The 16,353-nt window shown below is 41.1% G+C and overlaps 1 protein-coding gene across 1 annotated transcript in view; it reads left to right on the plus strand.

Moving 5' to 3' along the window:
• The window catches only part of LOC132186320 (B-block binding subunit of TFIIIC), a 30,386-nt gene that overhangs the window by 2,481 nt on the left and 11,552 nt on the right, over nt 1-16,353 (plus strand). The window contains exons 6-9 of the mRNA XM_059600229.2: nt 12,492-13,088; nt 13,221-13,976; nt 15,194-15,475; nt 15,750-15,905. Coding sequence (XP_059456212.2) covers nt 12,492-13,088; nt 13,221-13,976; nt 15,194-15,475; nt 15,750-15,905 — 1,791 coding nt within the window. The remainder of the gene's footprint in view (nt 1-12,491; nt 13,089-13,220; nt 13,977-15,193; nt 15,476-15,749; nt 15,906-16,353) is intronic.

Genomic DNA, 16,353 nt, shown 5'->3' on the forward strand with positions numbered 1-16,353 from the left:
AAGATTCTGATTTGCACACTTCAGTATCTTAGGTCTTCTAAGAAGATAATATAATATATGAGGACATTTCTATACTATGTCATGATTGTCCTGACAAATGAAAAGTTGTGCCATTGCCTGTTTGATAAAAGGTTTTGTATAGAATACAAGAAATAAAGTGCTTATGCCTTATTTGCTTGGTACGTAGAAACAATTTCTTCTATAGTGGAGATCAAGAAAAGCCGAGTACTTTTGGATTAGTATTTGAAAAGTGTTTTCTGTTTTGCGGTTTAAAAAGTGTTTTCAGTGTTTGAAAACTGAAAAGTGTTCTGTAGGGCTCACATCTGAAAACTTGTTTGGATAACAATATTTGAAAAGTGTTTCTGAAAGAAAAAAGAAAACCCAAAAATTGTTTGGATGTAATATTGAAAATAATTTTCGAAAATATAAAGAAACAAAAAAAGAGAAAAATTACTAAATCACTCCTTGAATTCTATTTCTATCTTATAGCACCTTGAGTTTGTACCCATTATTAAATCAATTATTCGATCCAATCCCGTACAGATTCCGTCAATCTTTTTACTAAGTCTGAAGAGAATTACAATTATACCATTTTCTAAAAAAACAACAAGAAAACGCAAAAGGGGGGGGGGGGGGGGGACTGGCAGTGGCTGTGAGAGTGGGGGTGGCTGAGAGCCGCCCCTTATCAATGGGGGAGGTGGGGAGGGGAGACCCACCTTTGTCACCTCCGATGAAGGGGCAGCCTCCATCATATGGAGGTCAGCCTCCAATTTTTTTTTCTTAAGTGGAGGCCAGCTTCCACTTGTCACTATGCATGAAAGGTTCAATTGTGTTTTCAAAGCCTATTTCTTACTTGTTTTTAAAAAACCTGAGCATGTATTTTCAAACATTCTTATATGAAAGTGGGGGAAGTTTTCTAAATTTTTCTTTCTTAATTAGTCTTTTGTGTGTTTTCGAAAATGAAAACTGAATAATGTTTTTTGTGGGAACCACATCTGAAAGCTTGTTTGGATAACTATGAAAAGTGTTTTCAGCATTTAAAATTGTTCTAAAGAAGGCCCTAGAATTTGGCCATGGATTTTCTTGCTCGATTTTCCTTTTTTAGTTAAGTGATCCTGTTGTATACTCCCAGTGTACTCAGGGGCGCCTTTACGCTTTTCAATAAAACTTCTTATTACTTATCAAAAAAAGAATTTGGCCATGGATTTATTTTTCTATTAAATTTGATACTCAAATTGGTCTTGGTTGTTCTAACTTCTAACATTGGCATAACACACCCGCTACTGTTGAATATTTGGAGTGATACGTTCTTTTTTCCTTCGAGAAGAAATATTTGTAACTGCAATTGTACTTTTTGCAACCTCTCTTTCGTTGGCATATGATAGCGCATGCCAGTAGTTCTATTATGTTATATGGATTCTTGAAAGGAGTATGGGTAATGTTCGATCTACTGCTTGGGTAAAGTTAGTATCTCTTGGTTGTTAGCCACTGTAGAGGCTTTAGTTCTTGAGGAGGGGTGAAAGGAATTTTGGAGATGCTCTAGAGTTGGTACCCAAACTCTTCTTGCCTAGCGTTGCTCTCATAAGCATGGGCATTTCTTGGTTATGGTGGATATGGCGGAGTACGTGGAGGCAGACACAGGGAATTTATCCTAGTGCCGGAAGGTAGAGGTGGTAAAGGGTGGATGTTTTTCATCTCAGAGGTGCATTCAATACTGCAATTTTTCCGGTCGTTATACAGCAGTGGGTCAGCTGGGGTTCATAGGCAGTTGTTCATCACTTGCCTTGGGTGAAAGCGAGTCGGTGCGTTATTGAAATCTCCAGTGGAGGTGGTTCGGAATAGGTCATATGCAAAGGTACTTGTGGGATCGAGGAACTTTTTGGCATCGTCCTCATCGACAAGGAGTATATTTGGAAATTCTATTGTGTTTGCACTGAAGGGAGATATTCTGATTGGGTAGGTACCGTTTGGGGGTTCGGAAGATCCCTAATCTTTCATTGGTGAAGTTTGCTTGAGGGAGGACAAGGGACTTTTGGTTGAATTATTATTATTATTATTATTATTATTATTATTATTATTATTATTATTTTTTCGCACCCTAAGAGAGACGTTGGTTTGTATAAAGTCGAACGTGTCTCGTTGTATTGAGTGGATTGATATGGGCAATGGCTGTGGTGGTTTAAGAAGTAGGCCAGGCCTAGAGGGTATTGTGGTTGGAGAGCCAAAGCCCATACCCAGAAGATTTCTTTCCTTCTAAGACACCCTTTGTAGCAAGTCTGTTAGGCTTGCATCTTGTAGCCCAATCTAAACCGCTCTCTAAAGGTAAGTCCCTGATGGGCTCTAGTGGTGCTCAAGCTAAGCCCTAGGATCTTTTGGGAAGTGATTGGTTCGCTAGACTAGAAAGGGGGATTAAACTTCATTTCTTTCGCTTTCATTCATTAATTTATTCATTTTGTTAAAGATTAGATAAACATATTTCTATCTTACACTAAGCCAAGAAATTAATTAATTTTTTTTTTAAAAAAAGATAAATATGAAAATATGGGAATGAGGATAGGGATTGACAAGTTATTGAAAATTGTTTTTCTCTAAGAATTGTTGAAGGCTAGAGCCAAACATTTGCTCAAGTGGAGAGTGAAAGCAGAATCTGGGCCTTCATTTTCAGACTTGGACATGGTGAAGGGCTTGGGTGCTCATTTTGTTCAGCCTGGTGGACCTACCATGCAGCATAGCTATCTCTGTCGTTGATCTTCAACCTCCATTGGGCGTGGTTGTGGAGGGATCCCTCGCCAACTCTTCTATGCCTTTAGATCATTGTTTTGCCAAACGGTTGCCGCTTGTGGAGGGAAGCATTGAGAGGAGTTCAGAACTTGCTGACAGTAGTTCAATCTCTTTGATTAGCTCTGATCAGAATGTTTTAGGGGTTGTAGTGCCTAAGGGGGATTTCGTTGGTGGTTCTGTGTCTAAGGTGTTGCTCCGGGAACCTATGGAGTTAAAAAGATTGGATTGCTCCATAAATTATGACCCTAAAGGTGGTTGTTCAAGCCGTGGAAGAGGTAAGGGTAGGGGTTTCTTAGTTCTTAATGAAGCCGAAGTGGTTATCTTGGAACGTAAGAGGGTTGAATAAGGGGGATAGACGCCTAAGGGTAAGGAATTTACTCAAATAATGGAAGGCTGATGTTGTTTGTTTTTAGGAAACTAAGTTGGAGCACGTCTTGTTGTGTTGTTCGCAGTTTATGTGGTTCCTGCATGTGGATTGGTGTTGTTTAGACTCTAGACATGCTTTTGGTGGAGCTTTGCTTATGTGAGATTGGAGGGTGGTGAAAAAAATAGACAAGTGTGTGGGGGGAGTTTACTCATGCTTGTTCATTTAGAAATGTTGATGATCATTTCACCTGGGCTTTGTGGGTGTTTATGACCCTAATTCTGATGGGGACAGAAGACTTCTTTGGAATGAATTGGAAAATTTACTTAGTTGGTGGAACTTGCCTTGGTGCATTAGGGGAGATTTTAATGTCACTCGTTTCCCTAGTGAAAGATCAGGAGAAGCACGTTTTAATTCTTCTATGCTGGAATTCTCAGATTTCATTTTTGATTAGGGTCTAATGGATTTCCTCTTGTTGGTGGAACCTTTACTTGGTCGAGCAATTGGGATCTTCCCTCATGGTCGAGGATTGATAGGTTTTTTGTCTCTTCGGATGGGGAAGCCCAACTTCTTAGTGTGTCCCAAAGGGGGCTTCCTATACTTTGCTCGGACCACTTCTCGATCCTTCTTGATTGCATAAACTTTAAGGGGGTAGAAGGTATTTCAAATTCAAGAATATGTGGCTAAAATCCGAGGGTTTTATAGATAGGGTGAAACAATGGTGGAATTCTTATAACGTCCAAGTCTCTTTGAGTGTCATTGTAGCCTGCAAGCTTAAGACATTGAAAATTGATTTAAGAAGTTGGAATGAGGAGTTGTTTGGCAATGAAGAGAGGTAGAAAAAACTTATGTTGGAAGAGTTACATGGTCTTGAAATTGTTGAAGAAGAGAGTGCCTTATGTGGTGAGGAGAAAGTGAGGAAGGCGAAAGTTATTAGTGATTTGGAGAGAGGTCCACTCTCATGGAGGAGGTGAGTTGGAGGCAGAATCTAGGGCCTTGTGGTTAAGGGAGGGTGACAAGTGCACACAGTTTTTTCATCAAATAACCAACTCTAATAGAAGAAATAACTCCATTGAATCTTTGTTAGTTGATGGTATAGTTTCTACTGACCAGGTTGAGATCAATGAGCACATCTTGCAATTTAATAATAATTTGTATACTGAATAATTCAATTGGCAGCCTAAGTTGGACGACCTTTCTTTTGACTCTATTGGTGAGGTTGAGTGGTTGGAGAGTGTTTGAGGAAGGGGAGGTATTGGAAGTGGTGAAAGCTATGAATAGTGATAAGGTTTTGGGCCTTGTCGGTTACTCTATAGCGTTCTTCCAAGCTTGCTGGAATGTTTTGAAAGAAGATATTATGAAGGTCTTTCATGACTTTCATGCTAAAGGCACGTTTGAAAGAAGATATTATGAAGGTCTTTCATGACTTTCATGCTAAAGGCACGTTTGAAAGAAGTCTAGATTAATTTGGCTAAGTCAAAATTGGTTCATGTTGATAATGTCAATAATGTAGAAGGTTCGGCTAGGATTTTGGGATACAGGTTCTCCCCATTGCCCATGAAGTACCTAGGTCTTCTGTTGGGTGTCTGTTTTTTAAGCCAAATCTGCATAGGTGAAGAGGTCAAATTTCACCTGGTAAACTTGTCCAATGTGTATTCTCTAAATTTTTAGGGGGATTTGGGGGTTCAAAATTTACTCATGTTCAACCTAGCTCTTATAGGGAAGTGGTTATGGCATTACATGTATGAGAGAGAGACTTTGTGCAGATTGATAGTGGACTTCAAATATGGTAGTTAGTGGGGTTGGTGGTGCTCTAATGGAGTCAATGGGTCATGTGTGGTGGGTCTCTGGAAATTCATTGAGGGGTTAGGAGGAATTGTCTAGATATAATAAATTTGAGGTGGGTGACGATTCAAAGATTAGTTTTTGGCATGACGTGTGGTGTGGGGAGCAGCCCCTTAAAGTAGCATCTCCGGAGTTGTTTACCACTGCTTACTTTAGGGATGCATTCGTGGTAGATCATCTTTTGTTTTCTTTTTTTTTTTGATAAGTAATGTTTATATATCAAAAGCGCAGAGGGGCGCAACCCTAGTACACAGGGGGTATACAAGGGAAACGACTAGCTAGAAGAAAAAAGAACAAGGAAATCAAGATAGCTAATAACTATAGGAGCGAGCCAAGCCGCTGTCCAAGTGTAAAGAGTATGGAAAAAGAAAGCCGTGATCTCCTCCAAAGACCTCTCAGCATCCTCAAAGCATCTCTCGTTCCTTTCTAACCAAAGGCACCACATAATGCATAGAGGGACCATTTTCCACACGACAACACTCCTAGATCGACCTCCCGTCCGCCAACAAGCAAGCTGGCCAGCCACCTTGCTAGGCATTACCCAAGACAACCCAAAACGACTAAAGATGGCCTGCGATAAGGAACGAGCAATCTCACAATGAAGGAAAATATGATCAATAGACTCCCCATCACCTTTGCATAAGCAACATCTATTAATCACTATGATATTCCTTTTCCTGAGATTATCAAGTGTGAGAATCTTCCCTAACACCGCTGTCCAAGTAAAGAAAGCCACTCTCGAAGGAGCCTTGGTGCGCCATATACTCTTCCAAGGAAATGGACTTGCTTCTTTGCTTACCAGGATGTTGTAGAATGATTTAACATCGAACTTCCCTTTTCTCGACGGGATCCACCAAATTTTGTCCACCCCCCCCCTACTCCACTTGTGAGAATATAACGTAGAGTAGAACGATGCTAGCACTTCCACTTCCCAATCATGGATCGATCGAAGGAAGCTAACATTCCATTGACGATTTCCACCCATAAACTCCAAATTATCGGCAATGGATGCATCTTTTGCATTAGCTATGTTATATAGGCCTGGATATGCTTCCTTGAGGGTCATTTCCCCACACCAAACATCATCCCAAAATCTGATTTGGGATCCGTCTCCTGGGTCGAATTTAGTATATTTAGAAAACACTCGCCACCCTCTTCTAATATGCCTCCAAAGACCCACCCCGTGAGACCCGGTGTTGTCAATAGAATGCCATCCACCCCATGCGGAACCAAACTTGGCATCCACCACAATTCTCCACCAAGCCTCTCTCTCGTGCGCATAACGCCATAGCCATTTTCCTAATAAGGCTTGATTGAAGACTCTCAACTTCCTGATCCCTAAGCCACCTTTGTTGATAGGAGAGCATACCTTATCCCAACTAACCAAGTGATATTTGAATTTTTCGTTTAAACCACCCCAAAGAAAATCACGTTGGAGCTTCTCTATTCGCTTGGCCACAGAAGCAGGTAATGGAAAGAGGGATAATAAATAAGTGGGAAGATTAGAAAGTGTGCTCTTGATCAAAGTGACCCTTCCTCCCTTGGAAAGATACAACCTTTTCCAACTTGCTAACCTGCGCTCAATCTTTTCCAAGGTATCATCCCAAATGTTTTTGGCCTTGAAGCACGCACCCAAAGGGAGTCCCAAATATTTCAAAGGTAGAGTAGCTACACCACAGCCCAAAATCCCAGCCAAGTCTCCCACATTTTCCACATCCCCTACCGGTATCAAAGCTGATTTAGCCATATTTACCTTCAGACCAGAAACGGCTTCAAAGCAAATAAGTAATGCTTTAATGGAGCGGATTTGATTACTATTCACCCCACAGAAAACCAACGTATCATCTGCAAATAGAAGATGAGAGATGATGATCCTCTCAGACAAGTTACCTCCCACTGGGAAACCCGAGATAAAACCAGAATCAATGGCAGCACCAATCATCCTGCTAAACGCCTCCATAACTATGACAAACAAAAAAGGAGATAAGGGATCCCCCTGCTTCACCCCTCGTGAGCTTCTAAAAAAGCCGGACGGGGTGCCATTGATCAACACCGAGAAACAAGCAGTTGAAATACAACGCTCAATCCAAGAACACCATTTTTCGCCGAAGCCACATCTCCTAAGAAGATATAATAAAAAATCCCAATTTATGTGATCGTAAGCCTTCTCCATATCCAGTTTACAAAGCAGCCCCGTTTACCCCGAATTAATCCGGCTGTCAAGACATTCACTTGCAATAAGTACCGAATCCGTAATTTGCCTTCCCTTCACGAAAGCATTTTGAGGCTTTGATATCACCCTTGCTACAACCCTCTTCATCCTATTAGCAAGAACTTTGGCAATAATCTTGTAAGTTCCACTTATAAGGCTAATAGGACGAAAATCCTTAAATTCAGTAGTCCCAGACACCTTTGGAATAAGGGAAATGAAAGTAGCATTAAGACTTTTTTCAAACTTACCATGAGCATAAAAGTCTGAAAAAACCGCCATAATATCTTCCTTTATCACCTCCCAGCAATCTTGGAAAAAAGCCATGGAGAAACCATCCGGACCTGGGGCCTTATCTCTATCCATACCTTTTACCGCCTCCAACACCTCCCTTTCCTCGAAAGGAGATTCTATATGAGTGGCCTCATCCGCCTCCAGCAAGTCAAACGCAAGATTGTCCACCCTAGGCCTCCAATTGCAACGTTCAGAGAGCAAAGACTCGTAGAATTGCACCGCTTGTTGCTTGATGCTGTCTTGGTTGGAATTAGTAGCTCCATTAATGGTTATGGAATCAATGGAATTATACCTCCGATTCGAATTGGCAATTCGATGAAAAAATTTAGTACATTTATCCCCCTCCTTGAGCCACCTAATTCTGGACTTTTGTTTCCAACTGATCTCCTCTTGTAAAAGAGCAATCTCCAACTCCCTAGAAATCACCCTTTTTCTTTCCTTTTCTTCTTCATCGAGCTCCCTCTCTTCCTCCAAACTCTCCATAGCCTTCAATTCTTCCGCTTTTTCTAGGCATCTAGCACTCACATTGCCAAATTCCACCTCGTTCCAGCTTTTAAGGTCCCCCTTTAACGCCTTAAGCTTTTTAGCCAAGATGAAACTTGAAGAGCCAGAAAAATTATAAGAGGACCACCAAGCCCGTACCTTGTCCACGAACCCCTCATATTTCAACCACATGTTCTCGAATTTAAAAGGCCTCTTACCTCTTGTCATGCCGTCACAATCGAGCAAGATGGGAAAATGATCCGAGCACAGTCTAAGCATCCTTTTCTGGATCAAACTAGGATACTTAGTTTCCCATTCTGGAGAGACTAAGAATCGATCGATCCTAGACCGAGAATAAGAATTTGACCATGTGACCATCCCTCCGGCTAATGGGAGATCCATAAGCCCCTGCTCAGCTATGAAGTCTGAAAAGTCTGACATTGCACGAGTACGGCGTGCTCCCTCCGCCCTTTCACTAGGAAAATGAGTCACATTAAAATCGCCGCCGATACACCAAGGCATATTCCACCAGCTGGTAAGACCAGCCAACTCCTCCCATAGCCGGTGCCTGATGTGATCAAAATTCGGGCCATAGACCCCCGCAAAAGCCCAAACAAAGTCATCTTCTACGTTCTTGAAAGAACAGGCTGCAACAAACTCTCCCACATAATCCTCAATCTTTGTGACCACCCTTCTATCCCACATCAATAAGATTCCACCCGATGCTCCTTTTGATGCAACAAAAACCCAGTCCGCATAAACACATCCCCATAAATTTCTCACAAATTCATTGGAAATATACTTCATTTTCGTCTCTTGAAGGCAAACAATATCCCCCTTCCATTGTCTAAGTAAATTTCTTACCTTCAAACATTTATTGCCCTCATTTAGTCCCCTCACGTTCCAAGAAATAATTCTTGGCTTCATGGGTTATCTCTTTGTGCCCTTCCTTTGGCCCTAACCCGACTAGAACTCCCTTCATAATTGATATAACTTACCAAATTATTGAGTTCCCTCAATCCTTTCTTTCCCGCATTAGATGCTACACCTGCCCCCTTCCTTTCATTTTCTGCAATGATATCCGCAAACAGCTCCAATAGTTTTCCTTCATACCCATCGCACGTAATTCCCACGAATTGGCTAAATTCCTTGACAAGCTTCAAAACCCTGTCTGTTGACTTAGATCCCTTCTTCCCCTTATTTCCCGGAGCTGAGCAACTCATTAATGGAATAAGATTCTCCCCTTCATATACCTCTAATTCCAATCCTACCACTGGAATTTCCTGAGTTGGAGCAGATTTCTCCACAATACGTGGAGAGTTATATAGTTCCAAGCTGGTTTGAGTTGGTCCCCTATCCATTTCATTCCTTGATTCCAACAAAATTCCCACACAATCCTCCTCCAAACCTTCTCTTCCTCCTACTAACCCAACCTCCAATCCTGCCCTGGGAGAAATTAATTCCCCTTTTTCTGTTGTTTGTTCGCAGGCTTCCGCAATCTTAGAACTGGGTGGAGTCCTCTGTCTAGGCGACATTTCCGAAGAAGCAGTGACTGCCGGGAGGTCTGACCCAGACCCTTCCGGGAGGTCTGAACCAGTCGCCCAACCCGCTTGGACTACCAGAGACCCAGACCCACCCCCCGCCACCAAAGCCCGAGAATCCTTACCTGCCGGAACTGCTATCCTCCAATCTTCTTGGGCTTCGTAGCCTCTGCCGTCGCCCAATACCACCTCCGGCGCTTTGTCTCTCCCCATCGGCACTGTCTGTCGCCGACCCACTTGTAATAAACCATCCCTCATGCCGGACAACCCCAACACACCATTAGGGGGTGTTTTTCCTAGTAAGCCCCGCGCAGATATCGCCGATGGACCTCCCGGCGCCTGACCCATCGTTGTTTGATGGCCAGCAGTGGACGATGAAGCTCCTGGATCGCCGTTCTTCATACAGCCCACTTGAACTTTTTTCACCCTGACCGGCCTTTTTTTCTTTTTCTGTCTCCCTCTTATCTTATTCCTTTCTCCACCGCTCAACAACTGCTTGGGCTGTATAGTAACACCCTCCATTGCAATTTGGTTGGTTGGCTCAGGCCCAAGGCCCGAAAGCCCACAAGCGCAATGCCCACATTTCCCCTTCGCCATGCGCTTCAGACATTCTTTTATCTCTTGCTGAATCTTTTCCAGAGTGTTCCTTAATTTGACGCATTCGAAACCTCCAAACTCCACGTGTCCATTGTCAGAATTGTGCGTCCCTCCAGGTACGTTGCGTCCTTGCACAGCCAGCGCTGCATGCGACAAATTGCCACTGCCCAACAATCCAGGAATCACCGGAGAAATCTTCACCGGAGGCACAGGTTGCACCGGCGAAGGAATGGCCGGAAATTCCAACATGTATCGCTGACTCCCTGAGACTTCCTTGCATCCCCCTTCAATCGGTTCCTTGCCCTTAGCAGTCGCCGGAAGTAAACCATCTGTGCGTTTAAGTATGGTTATCGAACCTGATTCTGGACCAGTAACGTTCACATTCATCTTCTTCTTTGGCGCAGCATTTTTTCCAGTTTCCCCCGACAGCCATTTCGGAACTCTAGCGATGGTTTCTGTCGAAGGTAGAAATAGTTCCTCCGACGGACGTACCGTGGCCTGTAACACCTCAGAAAAGCTCCTTCTTTTCTTCATATCATCCTTTTCTGGAGCCATCAGGAATGGTTGAAAGAATCTAATAGCAATCTGAATCTCAGACTCCAGCTTGCTCCATCCTTTCTGATTCTTCCCTTCCGGTATCATAACTGACCTGCGCCTCTCCTTTCCCTCACATTCTTCAATCACCAAGAAACTTCCATATCTGTTGGAACACTTCTGAGCTAGTATTCTAGGATAGCCCGGCTTAGAATGATCATGAAAGACCCTGGAATCCTTCACTTTGATCAGCTCTTCAAAAATATGTGATAACCAAACAGCTTCATTACTTTCCAACTTCACTGACCTCACCAACCTTTTGCTTCTTTCCTTAATCTCTAAACCAGCTTCCCCATCCTTCACCAGCATCTCAAAATCCTTAGCTTCAATAGACCATCTCCTTGATAAGCCCATTCTAACCACCTCCGGCCACCCACCTTAGACTAAAAAACCACTCCTCAACACTTCCTCCGATGAGGGAAAGAAGAGAGAGAAGATAGCTTTTTTCTTTTGTCGTCTCTCCTTAGTAGAATGTTAATGGCTCTCCTTAGTAGAATGTTAATTTTCTGAATGTGGTGCATGATTGGGACCCTTCTAAGAGTGGGTTGTTTGATGTAAGAACGTTCTATAATGTCTTAATCCTCCATGACAACACTCCCTTTCTTTAGAGGTTTGGCAGAGTAAGGCCCCTTTGAGGGTGGCGTTCTTCACTTGGTTGGCTGTTTTAGGTAGGATCCTCACTTTGGATAATTAAGAAAGCGGCATATCATTGCGGTAGATCGATGATGCTTGTGTAAAAAGAGTAGAGAAACCATTGAGTCATTGACCACCTTAAACTCCATTATCTGAATGTGGTGCATGATTGGGACCCTTCTAAGAGTGGGTTGTTTGATGTAAGAACGTTCTATAATGTCTTAATACTCCATGACAACACTCCCTTTCTTTAGAGGTTTGGCAGAGTAAGGCCCCTTTGAGGGTGGCTTTCTTCACTTGGTCGGCTGTTTTAGGTAAGATCCTCACTTTGGATAATTAAGAAAGCGGCATATCATTGTGGTAGATCGATGATGCTTGTGTAAAAAGAGTAGAGAAACCATTGACCACCTTTTACTCTATTTGACATAGCTAGTAGCTTATTGGAAATGGCAGTTTGGTAGTTCTCAAAGGGAAGCTGTTTGGAAGATGGTTCTGCTCTGCATGACGTGGTGTATTTGGAGAGAAATGAATGACCGAAGCTTTGAAGATAATGAGAGGATGGTGGCAAAGTTAAAAGGCCTTCGTCTTCAATACCCTTTTCCTTTGGATGGTAGCATATGATTATTTCCATATTTCTGGTTTTCATGATTTTTTTTTTTTTTTTTTTTTTTTTTTTTTTCTAGTTAGGCATATTTCTTGTATACTTCATGTATAGTTGGGTGTGCCCTTAATTTTTTAATGAAATTTGTTTACTTGTAAAAAAAAAAAAGCATTGCAGCCAAACAAGCTGTTAGTTACTGATGTTTTAGGTCCTTGTGTCCTAGGTTTGGGCATTGAATGAATATGACACTTAGACACCCATCCAAAATCTGACATGATATATGGGCCGTACTCCAATGAATCAAGTTATGCATGTATTGTCCTGCAAGGTAAAATTGCATTCCTAACTTTACTGTTTAGTAGTCACTAATGGCAAGGCTCAGGTGGATTTTCTGTAAATTAATCCTTCGGTGGTACATTTCTCTTTTGTTTTCGTAGCCCTTTAATGGTCCTTTTATTAGAGCTTGCTTTGTATGATACATCCCTACAAATGCATAAATGTTGCATCTAAACTATTATTTCACTTGCATATTTGTATTTGCTAAATCAGGTATGCAAGAGGCTGGGGATTGACAACAAAAAGAACTATAACCGGCTGGTTAATATATTCTCTAGATTTGGAATGCATCTGCAAGCAGAAAACCACAAAAAATGCATGTTATATCGAGTTTGGACATCTGGGAATTTGAGTTCTGAATCTGCTAATGTGTTTTTGAATAAATCAAAAAATTTTGTTGATGAAAATATAGTTTCCAATCTCCCTGTTGGCAATCTAGATGCTTCTAGGAGATCATCTCAAATTCTTTCAGAGTATGATCCATCAGCTTCAGAAGGTGATGTTGCTAGTCCTGGAAAAATGATATATAGTCAAATTAATACCGAAGTTTCTCATGGAACCCCTGGGGATGGTGAGTCTAATAGTATGCTTCTTGATGCTGGCAACTCATTCCATGAGCCAAGAGGCTCAGTATCCGATGCAGAACTTAATATTGTGAGCACAAGGCTCGAAACAAATGTTGCTTCATCAGAAACACCTCCTCTTGCTGTCTTGAATCCACTTAATCCTGGATCATATCAGAGGTATCCGTGTCTGACTTTGACTGTGGATGGCGCTCGAAGGGAGCAAAGAATACTTGAACGGTTACAGGTTTGTGTCACCATCTACTTCTTGAAGGCTTCATTTTGGGAGGAGGGAATATGGTGGGGCAGTTATTTTTATTTTCTATGTACTTTTCTATATTTCAATAACTAGAAGCAACACGTTATTATTCTTGTTCAGGATGAGAAGTTCATTCTGAGAGGTGAGCTTTATAAATGGCTTGTGAGTCTTGAGAAGGACAAGTACACAACAACCGATAGGAAGACCATTGACCGAATTCTAAACAAACTTCAGCAACAAGGGCACTGCAAATGTGTACACATTAATGCTCCTGTAGTCACAAATTTTGGCCGTAGCCGTGTCACTCAGGTGGTTCTGCACCCATCTATTCAAAGTTTATCCCCTGAACTACTTGGTGAAATTCATGATAGACATAGGTCTTTTGAAATGCAAAGTCGTGGCCAGGGTTCATCTCGGGGGAAGAATGAGGAATCAGTTCCTGTTTTGAAGGGTGTTCAGAGGACTGAGAATCATGTAGGTTCTGATGTCCAAGCTGTTAGATCAGAAGCCATGCGTGCTAATGGATTTATATTGGCAAAAATGGTTCGTGCAAAGCTGCTGCATTGCTTTCTGTGGGATTACCTGAATAGCTCAGCTGGTTCTAGTGGTGCTTCGTCATCTGAAAAACATGTCTATGAGGTGAATAGCCCTCAGAGTAGTTGCAAACTGTTTTCATTAGAAGCAGCAATTAAGGCCATTCCAGTTGAGCTGTTCTTACAAGTTGTGGGATCCACTCAAAAATTTGATGATATGATTGAGAAGTGTAAGAGGGGATTGCTTCTCTCTGATCTTCCTATTCAGGAGTACAAGCATCTGATGGATACTCATGCTACTGGAAGGCTTTCATTGGTTATTGACATTTTACTGCGGTTGAAGGTATAGTTTCTTGATCATTTTTAAAATATTTTTCAATTTTAGTGTTATCTGTACTTTCAAAACGTCTGCTGCATCTTATCCATTTTAACTGAAGCCACGTCTCATTTCAAAGGACGTGCAACATTGTAGAAACTAACCAGTTGGGGTGTCTTTAGCAGTCATGCCATTGACAGATCAATATTAATATGCATAGATTAAAGAAAGCAACATTTTTCTCCATACTAATGGCCTGTAGTTTTTTTATTCATTAAAAAAAATGGTCTATAGTATTGTGGTATGGAAGCTTTGATATGATTGGGACTTCAGTTTGGCAAATACTCTCACCCATTTGTATTTCTTTTGAATATTAGGCGAAGATATTGCAAGCTGATCTGTAAGAAATCTTCACTTGAAGTTGTTTTTTTGACTGTGTTTACTTATTATACTGGTTAGGTGTAGGAGGGCTATTACAGTTTGACATCTTTCACTGTAGTACTGTAGTAAGTATTTCTCTGGTTTATGCAACTATTTTGAGGATTTAAAGAGGTAGGATGCTGATTTAGCAAGATCCAAGTACCTAAATGATTGTATTTGGTTTTGGTTCCAATGAAATATTCAAAAATCAACTCTTAGTCTAGTTGAATTCAGACCATGACCCATTTTGTTTGCAGCTCTAGCTGCCATAAATATAGTTCTGGACAGCTTCCCTGTCCCCCTTGTGAATTAGGGCTGCTCTTGTAAAACAGTGTTGTTATTCTCTTTTATTGTAGTATATTAATGTTAGGATTAATTACACTTTGCCTCCCATGCTAACACTTCATTTGCACTTATAGCCATAAACTGTTACTTGTTGCCCCAAACTACCACTTTGTTCCAAGTAGCACCCTGAGTCAGATTTGGCCGTTAATATGGACAGAAAACGCTTCACGTGGCATAGTATATGAATGTAAGAGCAACGGGGTGTTAGTTTGAGGGATAAGGTGTAATTAACCCTAAAATGGTAAATGTCACGAAAAAAACACCATTGCATCTCGTGCAACTCACATGTGATGGTTTCCGTCACAACTAACGACTAAATCTAACCCGGGATGCTACTCGGAACAAAATGGTAGTTTGGGAAAACAAGTTGAAGTGAATCATAATTTATGGGTGTAAGTGCAAATAGGGTGTTATTTAAGGGGGGCAGCATGTAATTTACCTTAATGCTATCTTGTCTGACAGCTTGTTCTTTGATGTAGTTGATTCGAATGATAACTGATGGACATCTTAAAGGACTCGAGGTCCCACATGCCATTTTTACACATGCAATGGAGCTTAAGCCTTACATAGAGGAACCACTTTCAAAATATGCAACATCTTTAAGTTTTAGTGCTCTTGATCTACGCCCACGAATGAGACATGACTTTATCCTGTCAAGTAGAGCAGCTGTTGATGAGTATTGGCAAACTTTGGAGTATAGCTATGCTGCTGCTGATGTTGAATCTGCTTTACTTGCATTCCCTGGATCTGCTGTTCATGAGGTATGCACTTGGGATAATGTTTCCTAAGTGTGTCTATATTCAATGATTTTAGACTTTGTTCATCGCAAACTTTTAAAATGCATGCTATCATTTTTGAGCTAAACATGTCAATTATAGGTTTAATCATAGAGTGATTATAGCCTTCAATTTGTGCTGTCTGCATTGTATGTAGTCTTTTGGAATTTGTCAGGTTGTGAAATGCCTATCAAAGAGACTGCCGTGTGCAAAACTGTAATATTGGCTATGTCCAGATAATTGTCAATTTATTTTGCAGGCTTTCCTTTTTCGGTCATGGGCTTCAGTTAGGGTAATGACAGCTGATCAGCGTGCTGAGCTCATACACCGTGTGGTGCAGGATGATCTAAGTGAAAAACTTTCATATAAAGATTGTGAGAAGATTGCGAAGGATCTCAATCTCACCTTAGAGCAGGTTAGATTATCTTCTAGTTTGGTTAGATGATTCTAAGATTTCTCTTCAACTTACTACTTCAAAATTTAAAATAAGAAGGAAGAGGGACTATGTGAGAGTATAAAATTTGGTTGTTTGAAATCAAAGCATAACATTTTTTTTTTTTTTTAAAGTTTGATTTCATTTCATTGATGTCATCAGCTATAAAATTTGGACTCAATACCTATCCCATTCCCTTTGAATGTCTTCCTGTGGTGCTTAATAAATTGAAGTCAAATGTGGCTATATTTAGCATTATTTATCATCTAAATAAAAATTGTACTCTAATTCTTTTGATAATTAATGGAGCTATCGTTAAGAGCATAGGGTGCCCCTAGTATATAAGAGAAGTCATCTACATAGTAAGGATAAAAAGGACAAAAAGATCATGATAATTAATCACTAAGGAGAAACATATGCAGTTGTCTAA

This window comes from Corylus avellana, chromosome 6 (genome assembly GCF_965113065.1).
Source record: "Corylus avellana chromosome 6, dhCorAvel1.hap1.2, whole genome shotgun sequence".
NCBI classification, from domain to species: Eukaryota; Viridiplantae; Streptophyta; class Magnoliopsida; order Fagales; family Betulaceae; genus Corylus; species Corylus avellana.